Raw genomic sequence first — 16,421 nt, forward strand, 5'->3', positions numbered from 1 at the left:
CGATGCAGGGGACAAGGGTTTGAGCCCTGGTCCGCGAAGATCCCACATGCTGCGGAGCGGCTGGGCCCGTGAGCCATGGCCGCTGAGCCTGCGCGTCCGGAGCCTGTGCTCCGCAACAGTGAGAGGCCCGCATACTGCAAAAAAAAAAAAAAAAAAAAAAAAAAAATCTAGAGATTCAAAATATATAGGTTTTGAAGGCTCTTGAGAGCAGTGGTCAGCTAGAGCCTTTATTCATCCAATCAGAAACAAACATGCCCTCTTTTGGGTGATGAGTGTGCAGAGAGCCAGAGCTCAGAATTAATTACAGAGTGGCTACAATACCAGCCATCCTCTGGAAGTCTGCTGTGAAGTGGAATGTAGGAATAGCACGGGTAATCAGATCCACGGGTTGCTGGGGATGATGCAAACACATTATTCTCCCCAAATTTAAGCACTCTATTCATGTCCAGAGCTTGAAAATTCATTTCTCAGTAAAGGTCAAGAAAAGCAAACACTGCTTGAATTCAGTTATTAAGCCAGCTGTCAGTCACTGGCAGTGACAGAGACAGGAAGACATATTGAGGCAGGAAATTGGCTGAAAGTAGCATGACAGGGTCCTTGCATCTTTAGTCAGAAACTCCTTTTAGAAATACTTTATCACTGAAAGAATGATGCCAAGTTGGCATCTACTATATTCCCTTATAGCTTTATCTCATTTTTTAAGTAGCAAATCTAGCAAGACCTTAGTTCACTAAGAGGATGGATTTCAGAAGGGCTGATAACCATATTAATCTGTCATTGATTGTCCACATTCAAAGTAGCGCCCTGAAGCAAGATCAAACAAAGCATGAGAGAAAAATCTGACCTCCTGGCATTTTGTTTTGTTATAAGATTAGGTGTGAGAGAGTTGGTTCAGGCATCAGGTGAACCAGTTTTATCCTTGAGCCCACCACTACTAACTAAAGGCAGCTTCAGAAGGTAGAAAGGACCCAGTAGGCTGGAAGGGAGTACTTGAACTATTGATGTATAGTGAATGAGAAAAAGGCCTAAATCATCTGCCATCCCCTCCTAGAACCAACCCTGCTACTAATTTTTCCTCTGTAACTTTGGGGGATTCACTTAACATCTCTTAATTTACATATTATTTGATTTTTACACATCAATATTATTAATATTTCCTTAAGATTAAGTTACTGCCTCGCTACTGATAAATGTTCTTCTGTATTTTTTGATGGTTCTTTATACACAGGGTCATAACAGAGGAAGCAATCCCATCATTGTCTCAAATGATAATGAACAGTCTTCCACAGTCTACCTTGCCCAAGCTGACAGCAGTGGAAGTTCAGAGATAGAGTCAGATTCTGGATATATTCTGAAAGTAGAACCATCAAGATTCTGCTGAGTGTGGGAGAAAATGGAAGGTCAAGAATAATATCAACTTGTTTATCCTGATCAGGAAAGGAAGGTTTGGGGGGGTAGCGAGGAGGGCAGTTAGAATTCAGTATTGAGCATGTAAAGTTTGAGATGTCTATCATACATTCAAGCGGAGATGTTGAGTAGACAATTGGGTATGTAAGTCTGGAATTTAGTTAGGGAAGAGGTCAGGTCTTGAGACACAAATTTAGGAGTTATCCATACATAGAAAAAACAAAACAAAACAAAACAGAAGATTGCATGAAATCACCGAGCAAATGAATGTAAATAGGAAAATGAAGACCAAGGACTCTGCTGCAGGGTACTCAGCATTAAGAGCTCATGGAAAAACTAAATACCCAGCAATGAACACTGGGAGTAAGGCAGGAAAATCTCAAGATACTCTAATTTCCTAGAAGTCAAATCAAAGAAGTGTCTCAAGGAGGTAGGAGTGACTTATTGTCTCAAATGTTGCAGAAAGTTCAAGAAGAATGAGGGCTGAGAATTGATCATAGGATTTAGAAGAGTGATCATTGATGCTCTTGACCAAAGCAGTTGCAATGGAGAGGTGATAAGGAAAGCTTGAGTTTCAAAGGAGTAGAGGCATTGGTGACAACAAGTATAGACAACACTCTTGGGGAATATTTCCGTTAAGGGGAGAAGAGAAATGGAGTAGTAAAGCTGTGGGGAAAAGTGAAGTCAGAGGAAGATTTTCACTTGTTTTCAGGATGGAAGAAACATTCTGCATATGGTGATGGGAATGGTTCAGTATATAGGCAAAAACTGATGAGATGAGAGCAAAAGGGAGGAATTACCAGTGTGATATCCACGAGCATGAACGAGGTGACTGAATATGGGGGATTGGCTTTAAATAGGGACACAGACAATTCAACTGTAATATCAGGAAAGACAACAGAGAATATGGGAATAGCTGGGAGATAGGTAGATACAGGTGAGAGTCTGTAAGTTCTCATCTAATGGCTTCAGTTATCTCCATGAAGTAGGAAGTCAATCTAATCTCAGTACTTAGGCTTGTATCCATTCTGTAGCAACTGACATTGTTCGCTACTTTCTCTTTTAAGAGTCCCTCAACTTTTAGCTTCTGCAACACAGAAAGTTCCTGACATCTCTCTTCTCCAATTCCTTTGAAGTCTTCTTTATCTTCCTACTCCTTAAATGCTGACACACAAGATCTTGTCTTCAACTCTTTTCCCTATTTCTCACTCACCCCTTCAGTGACTGTAGACATTACTAGTGTTCACTCCATCTGGTTCTCGTCTTTTCTGGGCACCCAAACTGTACTTTCCAGGCCCCTTTCAGTGGGCAAGGCAATGTGACTACTTCTGGCCCATAGGCTGTGAGCATAAGTGACACTTCCAGCATGAAGCATTTAATTAACAGGGTATAACCCTCCACTTTCTTTGTTCCCCTTGCAGTCATGATTGATAAGTTTTCATGTTCCGGCGGTGCAACTACAAGATGATAGAGGTTCTGAAAGCCTGGAATGATGAGTTGCCACATGAAAGACACTGGCCTGGAGAGTCACCCAACACAAAAAATCTTGGCTTATGAAAACTTTCCTTGTGTTCAGGCACTGTGATTTGGGGGTTATCCCACCATAACTAGCCTAGTTGAACGGTACAGTGATCTAATTGAGTGGTTCTCAAAACTTTGAGGCTTAAGACTCCTTTAACTCATAAAAATTATTGAGGACCCTAAAGAGCTTTTGTTTATGAGGGTCATATCTATACTTACCTGTTTTGAAATTATAATTGAGAAATTTAAAATATTTATTTGCTAATGCTTTTAAAAATAATAAATCCATTATACATAAACACAAATAATATATTTTATGGAAAATATTTTAATTTAGTGAAATGAGTGGCATTGTTTCACATTTTTGTAATCTCTCATTTTGTAAATCTCTTTAATGCCTGTCTTAATAAAAGACAGATTCTCATGTTTGCTCTCGTATGTTGTTTTGCTCAAAGTATATGGAGAAAATTAGGCCTTATACAGATATATAGTTAGAAAAGGAAGTATTTTAATAGGCTTTTCAGATAATTGTGAATATTATTTTCAAAATGTCACCCAAAATAGACAGATAGCAGCTTCTGAGATGTTAGGTGCAATGTGTAACCTGAAATCATATTAATGAACTTTACAGACTCTGTTGCACTAAGTTTCATTAGTCTATCTTATGCCTTGAATGGATCTTTTACCCATGCCTGATTTTATAACATACATTGGTCATTTGGAAAATAATGGCTTGCTCAGTTTTGTAGATCTCCTAAATGTGGACACATTTCATTGTATTATATCACTATCAGTATCATCAGAAGAGTTTTAAAAGTTTTGGGAAGCTATCAAGCTCACAGCGACATACACAAGTTTTCTAAAATTCTAATTTTTTCTTTGAAAGCTCTATTTTTACAATTACAACATATACTGTTGGTTGCTCTCCTTGAAAAAATAGGCGAAGTTAATTTCTGAGGAATTGTCTGCCACATACTCAAATGTGAATAACCACAGTATGTCTGCCAGTCACTCTTGAAGATAAAAATTGTGTTCCATGAAAAAAATCTGCTAGTTCAGATTGTAACTCAACAAGACAAAGGCTCTTCCTCAAGAATGAGACTGTATTTCAACATGCAGCAAGACAGGACATTTAAATTATACTCCAGCATTCCTTTCTTGGACTATTTCATTTCTACCCATTATGCTATTTGCATACTTGCCTCACTGCCTTTGTGAGCTCTCTGACTGTAGACCCCATGTCCTTTTCTTCCTTGTATTCTCCACAGTGTTCGGTAGTCACTGTTACTGAATGAATAAATATCCTATCTTCCCAGACTGTAAGGACATTGAAAACAGAAACTCTGTGTTATTCTTCTTTGAATCACCAGCACCCAAGACAGGGCCTTGGGCACAACAGAGTACAACTGTGGTTGTTTATGATAATCAAGTTTATTATGTATATTATATCAAGATGGCCGGTAACGATCTCAGCAATAATTACTCTTTATCATTTTTCTTTCAATACCTACTGTAGAGGAGCAGCTTCATAAGTTAGGTTTGCAGATTGGCAGGAAGAAACCAAACACACATACACACACACGAAAGAGAAATTAACTGGAACAAGGTGGTCACACAGAGCAGGGTTGGATAGAGCATGTTGGTGTGTGGTTTCCGCCTCCATGGGGTGTGTTGGTGACACTGAACTCTGCATAGATAAATCAGAAGAAAGTCACTATCCATTTATTGTCAGCTTTATATCACCATTCTGGAAAAATTATGCTCACAATCTATTTGCTTTCATTACAATGAATGTTTACAACCACTAGGATCGTCTAGTTCTAGAAACCAACAGTATCAACAAAGCCATCCTCAACCTGGGAGAAAAGCAGAATCAGCGCCCATGTGTCACTGAAAAATCTTCATGTCTCCAGCTTCCCAAGGTCCCAGAAAACCCACCTCCCTTCAAGAAGTCAACAAAAAATATCTGCTTTTAGAATTAAACATGTAGGTGAGAAATGTATATGTGATCATTTTTAGTTTGAAGGAGGAGGCTGGGATATAGTTTAAATTCCATGAACACCACGATAGGGAGAGTTGGCTCTTTTCCACGTTCAGGACAGCAATTAATTAAAGAATCAAGTTTTTGTTAATATTGCTTTTGAGCCCACAAATGTCATCAGTTTTCCCTCTATTTTGAGTCATAGACTTAAATATAGTCCAATTACAAGTGGCAAATTTTTCTTACACTTTAGTCAATTGAGTTACACATTTATACCTTTGTTATACTCCAAAGTGTCTTCAGGATGATTATGAAAGGCATATCAAACTATCCTTAAAAAACAGCTACCATGAGTTATCATATAACGCTACTTCCAGGAAGAATATATTCTGATATTGAATGCTTTTTTTTCTTTCTAAAAGACGAGTGTCACCTTTTGCATTCTTTTTTTATAATACCCTTATTGAGATATATAATTCATATGCCATAAAGTTCCCCCTTAGAAAGTGTATAATTCAGTGGGTTTTAGTAAATTTACAGAATTTTGCATCATCACCACTAATTTTAGGGCATTTTTATCAATTCATAAAGTCTTCTATGCATTAGGAGTCACGCCCTACCCCCCTCCCTCCTCTAGACCCTGGCAACCACCAATCTACTTTCTGTCTCTATGGATTTGCCTATTTCGGATATTTCATATAAAAGAGTTTATACAATTTGTGGCCCTTTGTGTCTGTCTTCTTTCACTTACCATAAGGTTTCCAAGGTTTATCCATGCTGTAGCATGTTTCAATCCTTCAGTTCTTTTTTATGGCCAAAAAATACTTGGTTGTAGAGAAAGACCACATTTTGTTTATCCATTCATCAGCTAATGGATATTTAGGTGTCTCCACTTTTTGACTGTTACGAGTAATGCGTCTAAGGACATTGTGTACAAGTTTTTACGTGGACACGTTTTTAATTCCTTTGGGATAGATCTATGAGTGGATCAAGAAACACTTTAAGGATTAAGTTAGTGCAAAATGAGAATAAGTTCAAAGAATTTTTTTCACAGGTTTTTCAAGCTCCCAAGACTAAAGGGACATTAGGAAAAAACATTAGTTCCCAAATAACAACAGAGAGAAAATCAGAATAATAGACAATAGAGAAATACTTACCTTTTCCTTGCTGTAATTTAAGTAAATTTTAATATTATACAACTTCTTGAAAACAAATTTAAAGACACTAAGAAAACAATTATAAATCTGTCTTGCTCTTTCTAGATATACATTTTTAGGTTCTTTTAGAATAGAAAATATTATTGTTTAACAAGGAAACTTTTGATTTATGATTTCAATACTGAATCTACTGTGTTGTGTACATACCCAAATTAAAGATTCTAAACTATATTTCAAAGATTCTAAGTCATCTAAAATGAAGAGTATTACAGAGCCTAAAGTAGTTTAAGAAGAGATACAGGGACTTCCCTGGTGGCACAGTGGTTAGGAATCCTTCTGCCAGTGCGGGGGACGTGGGTTTGATCCCTGGTCTGGGAAGATCCCACATGTCACGGAGCAACTGGGCCCGTGTGCCACAACTACTGAGCCTGCGCTCTAGAGCCCGCGTGCCACAACTACTGAAGCCTGCACACCTAGAGCCTGTGCTCTGCAACAAGTCACCTCAATAAGAAGCCTGTGCACCGCAACAGAGTAGCCCCCGCTCGCCACATCTAACGCAGCCAAGATAAATTAATTAAAAACAAAAAAGAACAGAGATACACTACATAAAGTTGGAGAAGGAGTTTCTTCTTGAAATAAAAGGCCAGCATCTTGAATGCTGGCAGACAACTTGCTACTTTCATCTGAGGATAAAAGAACTAACATCATTTGAGAAAATTATGGTTAAAAATAATTTCTTTATTCTTAATGTAAGGACAGCACACTGAGAGCTAAAATAATCAGGCAGGACTTCAGTTTGAAAAAGAAATGGTCAATTCTTTGAGTTTTCCTAAATACTTTTAAACTCAGACATACAGTAAATTACAGAGTTGGGACACAAAATAACATCCCCAACATGGTGGACATTTCTCTTCTACAGTCTAGTTGAATCTATTTGCAGTATCCATTTGGTACTGATTTCCCCATTTCAAAGAATAAAAGTGGTAAATGAAATTGCAAACCTCACATCTAGGGTTCTAGAAAAAATAACAGCCATTATATGATGGCTGCTATTTTTTAAAGCCTCGTTCTGCTTGAAGAATTACTTTAATAGGAATGAAAGAAGCATGCTTTCCCACCAATTATGTAATCTGCCTGGTTATACTGGCATAAGTATTCTATATAAAGACAGAATCTCTGGAAAAAAGAAAAGAGACCAATGTTTTGTGCAACCTATGGCTTTTACTTTTATTATAAACACACAAAGTACATGAAAAATATCAATTATTTCTTTTTAACTCTGTCTGCTTATTATTTCCAGATGCTTTAAATAGGATAGAAAAAGCAAAGCAACAAAACAAATTCCATCCACTACACTGAAGGGTGACATTTCAGTGTTTCACTTGTAAAGAGTCAATAGTAAAGTCATAACTATAAAAAGAAGGAAAACAATTATCACTTAAGTGCTTCCTTAGTTCCTGAATTATTTTTCCACGAAGAAATGGCAAATATGAGCCATATATTACTGCAGAGGAGAGTTACTTTTTTCTTTTCATAAACTTTTTCGCTTCTTTCAAAAGCCCTTCCATATCTTCCTTTTCTAGGTCCTCCTTTCCTGGCTCCCAGTCGGAATCTTCATCTGTTGGCTCATATTCTTCTTCCTCATCGTCTGTAATGCTGTCATTCAGGTTGTACTCACTGGGTTGGCCAACATTGTCATCTTCATCTGAAATGTTTCTCACTGAAAAACAGTTTAGTACCTAACACATTAGTTGCCACTCAACCTGGGATTAGAAACATCTAACTGTAAAATATCCTTTTCTGCCAAGAAGAATTAATTTTACTTAATACAAAGCTAACTACTACGAATTTCTAGAACGGGGGATAAAGCTCTCATTTGTTATAATTCTAACTTTTTTTTAACATTTGCTTAATTCTAACTTTTCCTACCATGAGGCTCCCAAGACTAAAATGTCCTCTGAGATTCATCATGATGGTTCCTTAATAATATCATAATCATATTCATGCTACCCTACCTTCCACTGTGGTAGAATGTATTTTTGTCCCAGTAATTCACTGTCGCTCCCTGTGACGTGATTCTATTTACCCACCCCCACTGACATCAGACGTGGCCAAAGAAAAGTGAGTGGAAGTAACAGCTTCCATGGAGAAGCTTTAAGGGCCTTTCTGTGGTTCTGCTATTGCCATTTCCCCTCTGCTAGGAGAACAGTGTGTCCCAGATAGAGGCCGATCCTTCAGCCTGGAGTTAGGATGAGAACACACGTGAGACAGAGCCACAGCCAACATGCAGCTACATGCATGTAACATGAAGGAGAAATACATCTATTTATCGTTGTAAGGCACTAAATTTGAGGACCGTTTGTTATCGCTGCAAACCTAGCACAATCTGATTGACACACCAGGGTTGTGACCAAATGAGGAAATATAAGCTTACATACTTTGGAAAATTTAGCTCATGCTTCAATAAGACTAGGATTACTATGGTAACAGCCATTAGAATTTACAGATTTCTAAATAACATTATAATAGTAGAATTACAATTCTAGAATTCTTCTGTCTCAAAACTCATTTCTTCCCTCAACCCACTCTGTTTTCTTTTCTTTCCACAGTGAGCAACAGAGTTGGTTTAAAATAAGGCAGTGAGAGACTCTAGGATGATGTGGAGCATTTAAGAAACAGGTAGGGGGCTTCCCTGGTGGCGCAGTGGCTGAGAGTCCGCCTGCTGATGCAGGGGACACGGATTCGTGCCCCGGTCTGGGAAGATCCCACATGCCGCGGAGCGGCTGGGCCCATGAGCCATGGCCACTGAGCCTGTGCGTCCGGAGCCTGTGCTCCGCAACGGGAGAGGCCACAACAGTGAGAGGCCCGCGTACCGCAAAAAAAAAAAAGCTGTGGAGGCACTGTGACCAGCATCTGTGCCCCGTGTGGCGCTCTGCTCAGCCTTGTCAGGGTGAACCGCTGCAACCTGAAGAGCCAAAGTCATGATAAGGGCAAGTCAGTGCCGGAACTCAGCTCTGTGTCCTTTGTTAGTGGTCCCAGGTTGACATTTCAGGATTTTGAATGCTGACATCTTCGTGGAATCAATTAAATGGGCCCTCTTGTAGCAAATTCTGTAGTAGTGACTTTAAATATTCCACAATACAAATGCCATCTAGATGGGAGGGTTTTTTTTTGTGTTTTTTTTTTTAAGTGCTGAAGGTACTTTTAGAGAAATAAGTTTCTGCCTTTCAGTGTAACTGGGCCATAGAGATAACGAAACTTTCCTTACTTGGAAAATGCTCTGAATCCGCGCACCTGTTGATCTGAATTATTTCATGATTTCTTGAATCGTGGGATTAATCTCAGGAGGCATGGTTCTGAAATAAATATGACTAGCACCTAACCTAGGAATCAAATATCTGTTTTTACCATAACAATTAATAAGTTTTTATGCAAAGGGAATTCAGAGAAAGCAAGAAAAAACACATATGCAAGCATTTTCTGAGCAAGCTGAAGCATGGTATCTGAATATCCGGATTTAAAGTGATGAAGCCAGTAAAGTTCATATAAACCCTCCTGTTTGCTACACAAAAATTTCAAAGAAAGCCTCTCAGACAAGGAAGCTTGTTGGTTAGAAAATCAGACAACTCAGTCATGGGAGTCACATCATAGAAGATCCCAAGCCAAGACCCCAAAACTGTACACAGAACACCAGGGTTAGTGAAAAGCTTATTGAAGTACAAAAATAACAGGAGAGGGAGTAGTAGCTGTTTAATATTTTTAATCAATAGCAAAAAATAATTTTTATAGTTTTATTTTTTGTAGTTGTGACTTCCAATAGATTTCCACAGAATTAAATAGCGTAATACCGTTTTTGAAAAAATAAGAGCCTACATTTAGCATTTTCTTACACTGCAGCTACCTTATTTGAAATATAATTGTTGAACATGTCTAAGAAATCAGAAGTGAGCTTGTTTCTTCCAAATCAAGGTGAACTTGGAAGGAATAATTTTTCCTCTATCTTCACATAAGTCACTTTTAAGTTTCTAGCTGCTAGTTTTTGCTGTTTTTATGTGGTGTTCCATTCCCCTCAACCAACAAGAAGTCTCTTTAAAAAATAGCATGGTTTAAGAAAGAGACAGACTAGGAGTGTAGAAGTATAAAGATCTGCGTCATGAAGCCCATGACAATGAACAAGGGATTTAACGGAATTTATCTTTTTATCTGTGAATCAAAGGATGTTGATTAAATGACCTCAAAGATCCTTTCCAACTCCAAAGTTCTAATTTTAAGGACAAAGCAGGAATTTTCATTTTCTCTACAGGAATATGAAACGCAGAGACAGGCTGACAGCTTGAGTATTTGAAAACAGCACAAGAGAAATAAGCTGTCACTTTTTTAAAAAAATGGATGGGTAACACTGTTCTACCATAATAATGAAAAATAACAACCTCTAGAAAAAGTAACAAACTCTTTAACGTATTTGAAACAACATGCTATTAACTATTTGGTATTAGGATATGGTAATTTCTGACTTTTCTATTTATGCAGAGGAATTTATAATAACAGAATGACAACTCGGAAGTTTGTATCCAATATTTCCTGTACAATTTAAAATTTCACCATCAAAGTCTTATCCCAAGAACCAAGTCTGCAGAGCTACTGAAGAGTATACTGTGTCACATACATGCTGGAAGATTTTTACATGGAGAAAAAAATCTTTCCAAATTGCTGATTTTCTCCAAATAGTTTTCTGGTAATAGGCAATAATAAGACAGATGTCTCATTACAGCTTAACATCAATAATTCTTCAGGTTTTATTTTCCTTTCTTTTCTAGTATATCTTAGGACTAGTTAGGATATTTTCATTTAAGTGAAAAAATACTTTAGCCCAGCATCTCTAAAGATGAAAGCTTACTACATACTATAAGAATAAACATTTTTAAATGCCTCATTTTACTACTAAAGACCAAGCTACTAGTTGGGTATTCATATTTTAACTTCGGGAAAGCAGTTTGTGCAGGTCTGATCCACTTTATTATACATTAAGTTTATTTCTTTTTTTAAAACACCATTGCATTAGCCTTTTATATGTTCCAAAATCTCTCAGGTTTCCCCACAGTAAGCAGCAGTTTACAGAATCTCATTTAAGTTTCACCAACCTTCGTTAATAGCTTTCTTTCTAGATCTTTTAATTTCTACTTCTGAAAAGAAAAAAGTCTACATAAGCACATGTGTGCATACAACTGCAGAACTAGAGAAATATGAAAATAGCTATCAGTAGGACATTCTAAATTTTGAGCCATGAATGGTACTGATCACCTAGAATCATGACTACCACATAATAATCAAAGCCAGAAAGAATGACTGCAATAATCAGGTAATAAAATGCTGATGATAATTTCTTTCAAATGCTGTCAACAAGTAAGGTACCTAAGAAAGTTTAAAATAAAATTTTCCTGGCATTGATTACTCTTGTATTCAATATGTTGTGCTAAAACTGCAGCACTATGAAAAAGTGTGGAAAGTTAATGAAATTTTAAACCAATTAGATATTCAAGAAGCTTAACAGATGATAGCAGTCAAACCTACAAAAATTGGAATACACTGCATAAACTGTTACATGTGTGGAAGAACTTTACAAACTGAAGTGTTTTAGGAGTGCTACAAATCAGAAATTAAATAATAAGAATTTCATGTAGTTATTCTGTATTATAAAATTCTATAGTATTTGGTATATAGTATATGGGTCTATATTAACTTTTACTGTTTTATTATGTATTTATGATACCCCCATCTCAAATTTAACATGTGTTAAAAAAAAAACCCCACAAACTACCTAGTTCTTCCTCCTGATCTCTATTATCATCTCCAGCCTCCTGATAATCTGTACTTTAATTTTCAGTCATTCCTATTTCCTTTACCTCATCCTACCCCCCCACACCACAACCAATCAGTTGTCAAATCCTATTGACTCTTCCTTCAAAATCTCACTTGTATCCAATCCTATCTTCCTACTCTCATGGTAGACTAGTTCTGGTCCTTTATTCAACTACCTAACTAATCTCCAGAAGGCTTCCCCTACTCTAATTCAGACTGCTCATCATCAGGGGTAAAATACTGGCTCACCATTGTTTGTCAGTGCACGTACCTCTTTGGTCTAGCTTTCAAGAGCTTCTATTATCTGACTTCAATACATCCCTTTAGTATCATTCACAGTAACTACAGAGACTCTCCCTGTCAGTTAAACTGATCCACCTTCTAACTCCAAACACAATTTTCCATTTTCTACTCAATGTCCTTGACTCATCTATTATTCACTTTGTCTGGGATGTCCTATACCCACCCACACAAAGCTAAGAAACAAAGATAATTGAAATCCTACCATCTTAAAGACCAACTTAAAATTCCCTTATCAAGTCTACCCTGATAAACCCTGGCAAAAAGTGCTCCATCCCTTTCCTCCAAGATTTTAGAGCGTCTCACCCCAAGCATGTAGAGCCAGAGCTGGTTCTCATGTATCTCTGTAACTTTGCTCACTTGGAAGACACATAATAAATGAATAAATGAGTGAATGAGTAAATGAATTGTTACATAAATCAGACTAAGATCTTGGGTAATGTTAAACTTTAAAGATTTGGGAAATAAGAAAAGTATGTTAGCATTTTATTTTAGATATCTCTAAATTAAGAAATATGAGACCTCAACATTTAATATTTTAAATACCCCAGTCACCTTAATTTATAGGTTTTTAGAGTAGGAAGAGATATTCTGACTATATTGCCACATAACAACTCTTGAAAGTACCTTAAATATATAAGGCTAAACTGTTACATTAAAATATACTTAAAAAAAACTGTCTTTCCAACAAAATAAACAGTTTTTCTTAAGAAAAGTTAATTGTTCTAAAAATACGTTCTTCATTCAGAAGACACTTCAGTGATAATTCAAAGAGATTTTTCAAAGAAAATTCAGATACTTTTAACTATGCCATATGATGCATATTGTCAGTTTTAGGAAAATGGTTCCTAGTTCTGTAAAGATATACAAATGTGTCAAATGCTCTTTCATGGGGCAGTGCTGAAATCTGTCAATAAAATAGAGTTTTAATCAAATATTATTACATTATTGTTCAAAGGAAAGTTAATTTAACAACCACAAATGCTATAGCTTTAGATACAGCCCCAATAAAGAAAAGCATAACATATAAACTCCGTACCATATTAGCTCAGATAAAGTGATTAAATCTGTATCTGGAGTATTAAAGCACTGAAGTGTGTTTCAATAAGAAATAGCAAATAGAATTCCCTTGTGGTGAAATTAATTATTTTTATCACTTGGTTACAAGTTGGCTGTGTTTATACATATACAAAGGCAAGTGGGCATAGCCTGGATAGTACATTTTATTCTCTCACTCTGTGGGCAGAAATACTGGATGATGAATCGGCCTCTGCATTATATAAATGATACGAAGAAGCCAGAATTTGTTAACGGGAAAAAATATTAGAGTTTAGAAGCAGGGGAAACAGAAGGTAAAACAGACTGATGTAAACAGAACTGACGGTCATTCGATAGTTGCATCTCTGGTGTCTATCTCCCCTTCTCCTTCCCCAAAACTAGTTTCTACTGGGGATCCCTGTGGTTTTGAAGAAAGGGACTCTGACTTGGTTCCAAGGGTGGAACAAACTAATCAGTGGTCACAGTGATTAATTCAAGAATAAGAATGTAACCTAAGCCAGTTTAAAAAAGTTAATTTTATGATTTTTCCTAGGAATAGTGAGAGTCTCTCTCTCTCCTTACATGTAAACATGGGGAGTTCACCATGTTAAATGGAGTTTAGCCAGTTGAATAAGGATGCATATAGTTCCTTGGTGGGGAGAGGAGCCAGTCTTAGGATAAAAATCACCCTCTAAAGACAGGATGATGGAAGGAAATTGGGTTGTTGGTGACATTATTGACATTATTAATGAGCCAAAGCAACAAATCTTGTCTAATCTAGCCTTGCTTCTGGACTTTTCAGTTATAGAAGCCAATATGATCTCTTTATCATTTAGGCCAGTTTGACATTTTGTTTTAAGGTACCTGCAAACAAAAGGATCATAACAGATACCAAGGCAAATATATATTGTTGGACAATGATTGTAGAAAACATCTGCTATATAAAAACTCATCAGTTGGGCTTCCCTGGTGGCGCAGTGGTTGAGAATCCGCCCGCCAATGCAGGAGACATGGGTTCGAGCCCTGGTCCGGGAAGATCCCACATGCTGCGGAGCAACTAGAGCCCGTGCGCCACAACTACTAAGCCTGTGCGTCTGGAGCCTGTGCTCCGCAACAAGAGAGGCCGCGATAGTGAGAGGCCCGCGCACCGCGATGAAGAGTGGCCCCTGCTCGCTGTGACTAGAGAAAGCCCTCGCACAGAAACGAAGACCCAGTACAGCCAAAAATAAATAAATTAATTAATTAAAAAAAAAAACTCATCAATTATTAAATCTAAGAAAATTATTAAAATCAGCAATTCAACAAATTCACAGAAGCAGAGATTTAAAAAATTCACAATAACTGGAAACTGTATCTAGGTTTAACAGGAGAATCCATTTGAAGGTTTCATTTGGAGTTTCCTGAAGTAAAATTACTTACCTGGAAATGTACTATGTCTATATTCTATCTTGTGCTGGGGATTCTTCCTTAAAAAAAAAGGGGGGTCAGAGAAAGAAAGCAAATATAAGGTCTAGTTTGACAATCACTGGAAAGGAATAGGACTATTTAAATTAAACTAGAGTCTACCCTAGTGCCATCCACCAGCTTTACTCACACACAAACACACACACACAGTTTTAACTTGGTTTTTCTTTTTTTTTTTTTTGTAAATAATGTACATACTGTCAATTTTTTATTAAAAGAAATATGCTTTGATGTGCTAGCATAACTGCTCTAGCTTCTTGTGTACCATAGTTCTATGTGGCTTCAGATTTAGTACCTATGAACAGATGTACAAGACATTTATTACACTTTTTACCAAAGGGGAAAAAAAAATAAATTAATTAATTAAACTAGAGCACTCACTAACCTATGAATAAAATTAGCAGTAAACCTCTTATTGAAAAGCATTTGCTTTGTTATTGTTGTTGCTGTTAACTCTAGTCACCATGCTGTACAAAGCATTTGCTTTCTGATTACATTTACTGAGTGCCTACTCCATGCCAGGCATATTTCTAGATGCAAAGACAGAGTGATGAACCAGATAAAGTGCTGCCCTCATGACTGACATGCTACAGACAGGCAGTATGAGACAAATAAAATATAATACAATATACTGTATTTCTAAAATGTCAATGCCATATATCACATATATAAAGATATGAGGTAAATTAGTATATAAAGTATATAACACAAAATATCAAATTGTGTGTGTGTGTGTAATATCTAAAAGGATACTTCTAAGGCTCTTCTAGAATCCAAAGACAAAAGCATGTAAGTCATCTCTCTCCAAAGAACACCAATCAACTGTTATGAGAAAACAAGAAAGTCAGTTTGCATCCAGAAATTTATAATAACATATCCCAAAGTCAAACAGAAACTACTGTTTGAATATCTACTTTTGATTATATATATTGATGATCGCTTCTATCATTTTATTAAACAAACGTTTGGGTACACTGTGTATACAACACATTCTCCACAAAGTACAAAACTACCCAGGCAGCAAAACCCCAAAGCAGCAACTGGTTGATCATGATCCATTTGGTGGGTACTTTTCCCTTAGGGGACTGACAAAGGAGAGCCAGGGAGCGCTGACAGTAGACATGTGCTGAGGTATACAGTTCAGATGAAGCTGTTGTGAGGATTCAGGAGTAATATACAATAAGTCCTCAGTTTAAGGGCGTAGTAGGCGGTAAGTAATTAATGTTAGCCATTGATTCATTCATCAGTGGTCCAAGAAATAGGCATGGGCCACTTATTACATGCCAGGCTCTGTGTCAGGTGTCAGCGACTTTTCTTATTGCTAATATCTCTTCTTTTGGGGTAACTTTTCCTAAAATATGAGCATTAAACACAGTATGAAAGTGCAACCACACAATTAACTGGGGTCATAACTCAAGAGTTTTGAAAAGTGGAAAAATGATTCACCAAAGATTGTGTGTTTGGGGTAATTAACACAAATTTTACCTTTTGATGGAAAAGAAACTTCAAAGTTGAAAGAAATAAACTGGATAACTTAAACGTGATGAAGGGAGCTACAAATGAAGAAAGCTGCCATGATGCTTCATGGGAAGATCTTTCCTTACTGAACATGCTGGCACAGGTCATTAACTTGTTTAATTCAGTCTTTATTAAAGTACAATTAATGTTGGACATCAGGGGAGGTAAAACAGAAA

General features: G+C 36.9%; 1 protein-coding gene across 1 annotated transcript in view; it reads right to left on the bottom strand.

Annotated features, from left to right (window-relative positions):
* Nucleotides 1-7,267: 7,267 nt before the first annotated feature.
* The window catches only part of APLF (aprataxin and PNKP like factor), a gene marked incomplete at its 5' end in the record, with an annotated part of 92,499 nt that continues 83,345 nt past the window's right edge, over nucleotides 7,268-16,421 (bottom strand). Inside the window, 2 exons of the mRNA XM_079720515.1 lie at nucleotides 7,268-7,786; nucleotides 14,683-14,729. Of these exons, the coding sequence (XP_079576641.1) occupies nucleotides 7,584-7,786; nucleotides 14,683-14,729 (250 nt within the window). The 3' untranslated portion in view covers nucleotides 7,268-7,583. The remainder of the gene's footprint in view (nucleotides 7,787-14,682; nucleotides 14,730-16,421) is intronic.

This window comes from Hyperoodon ampullatus, assembly GCF_949752795.1.
Source record: "Hyperoodon ampullatus genome assembly, chromosome: 15".
Lineage (NCBI taxonomy): Eukaryota > Metazoa > Chordata > Mammalia > Artiodactyla > Ziphiidae > Hyperoodon > Hyperoodon ampullatus.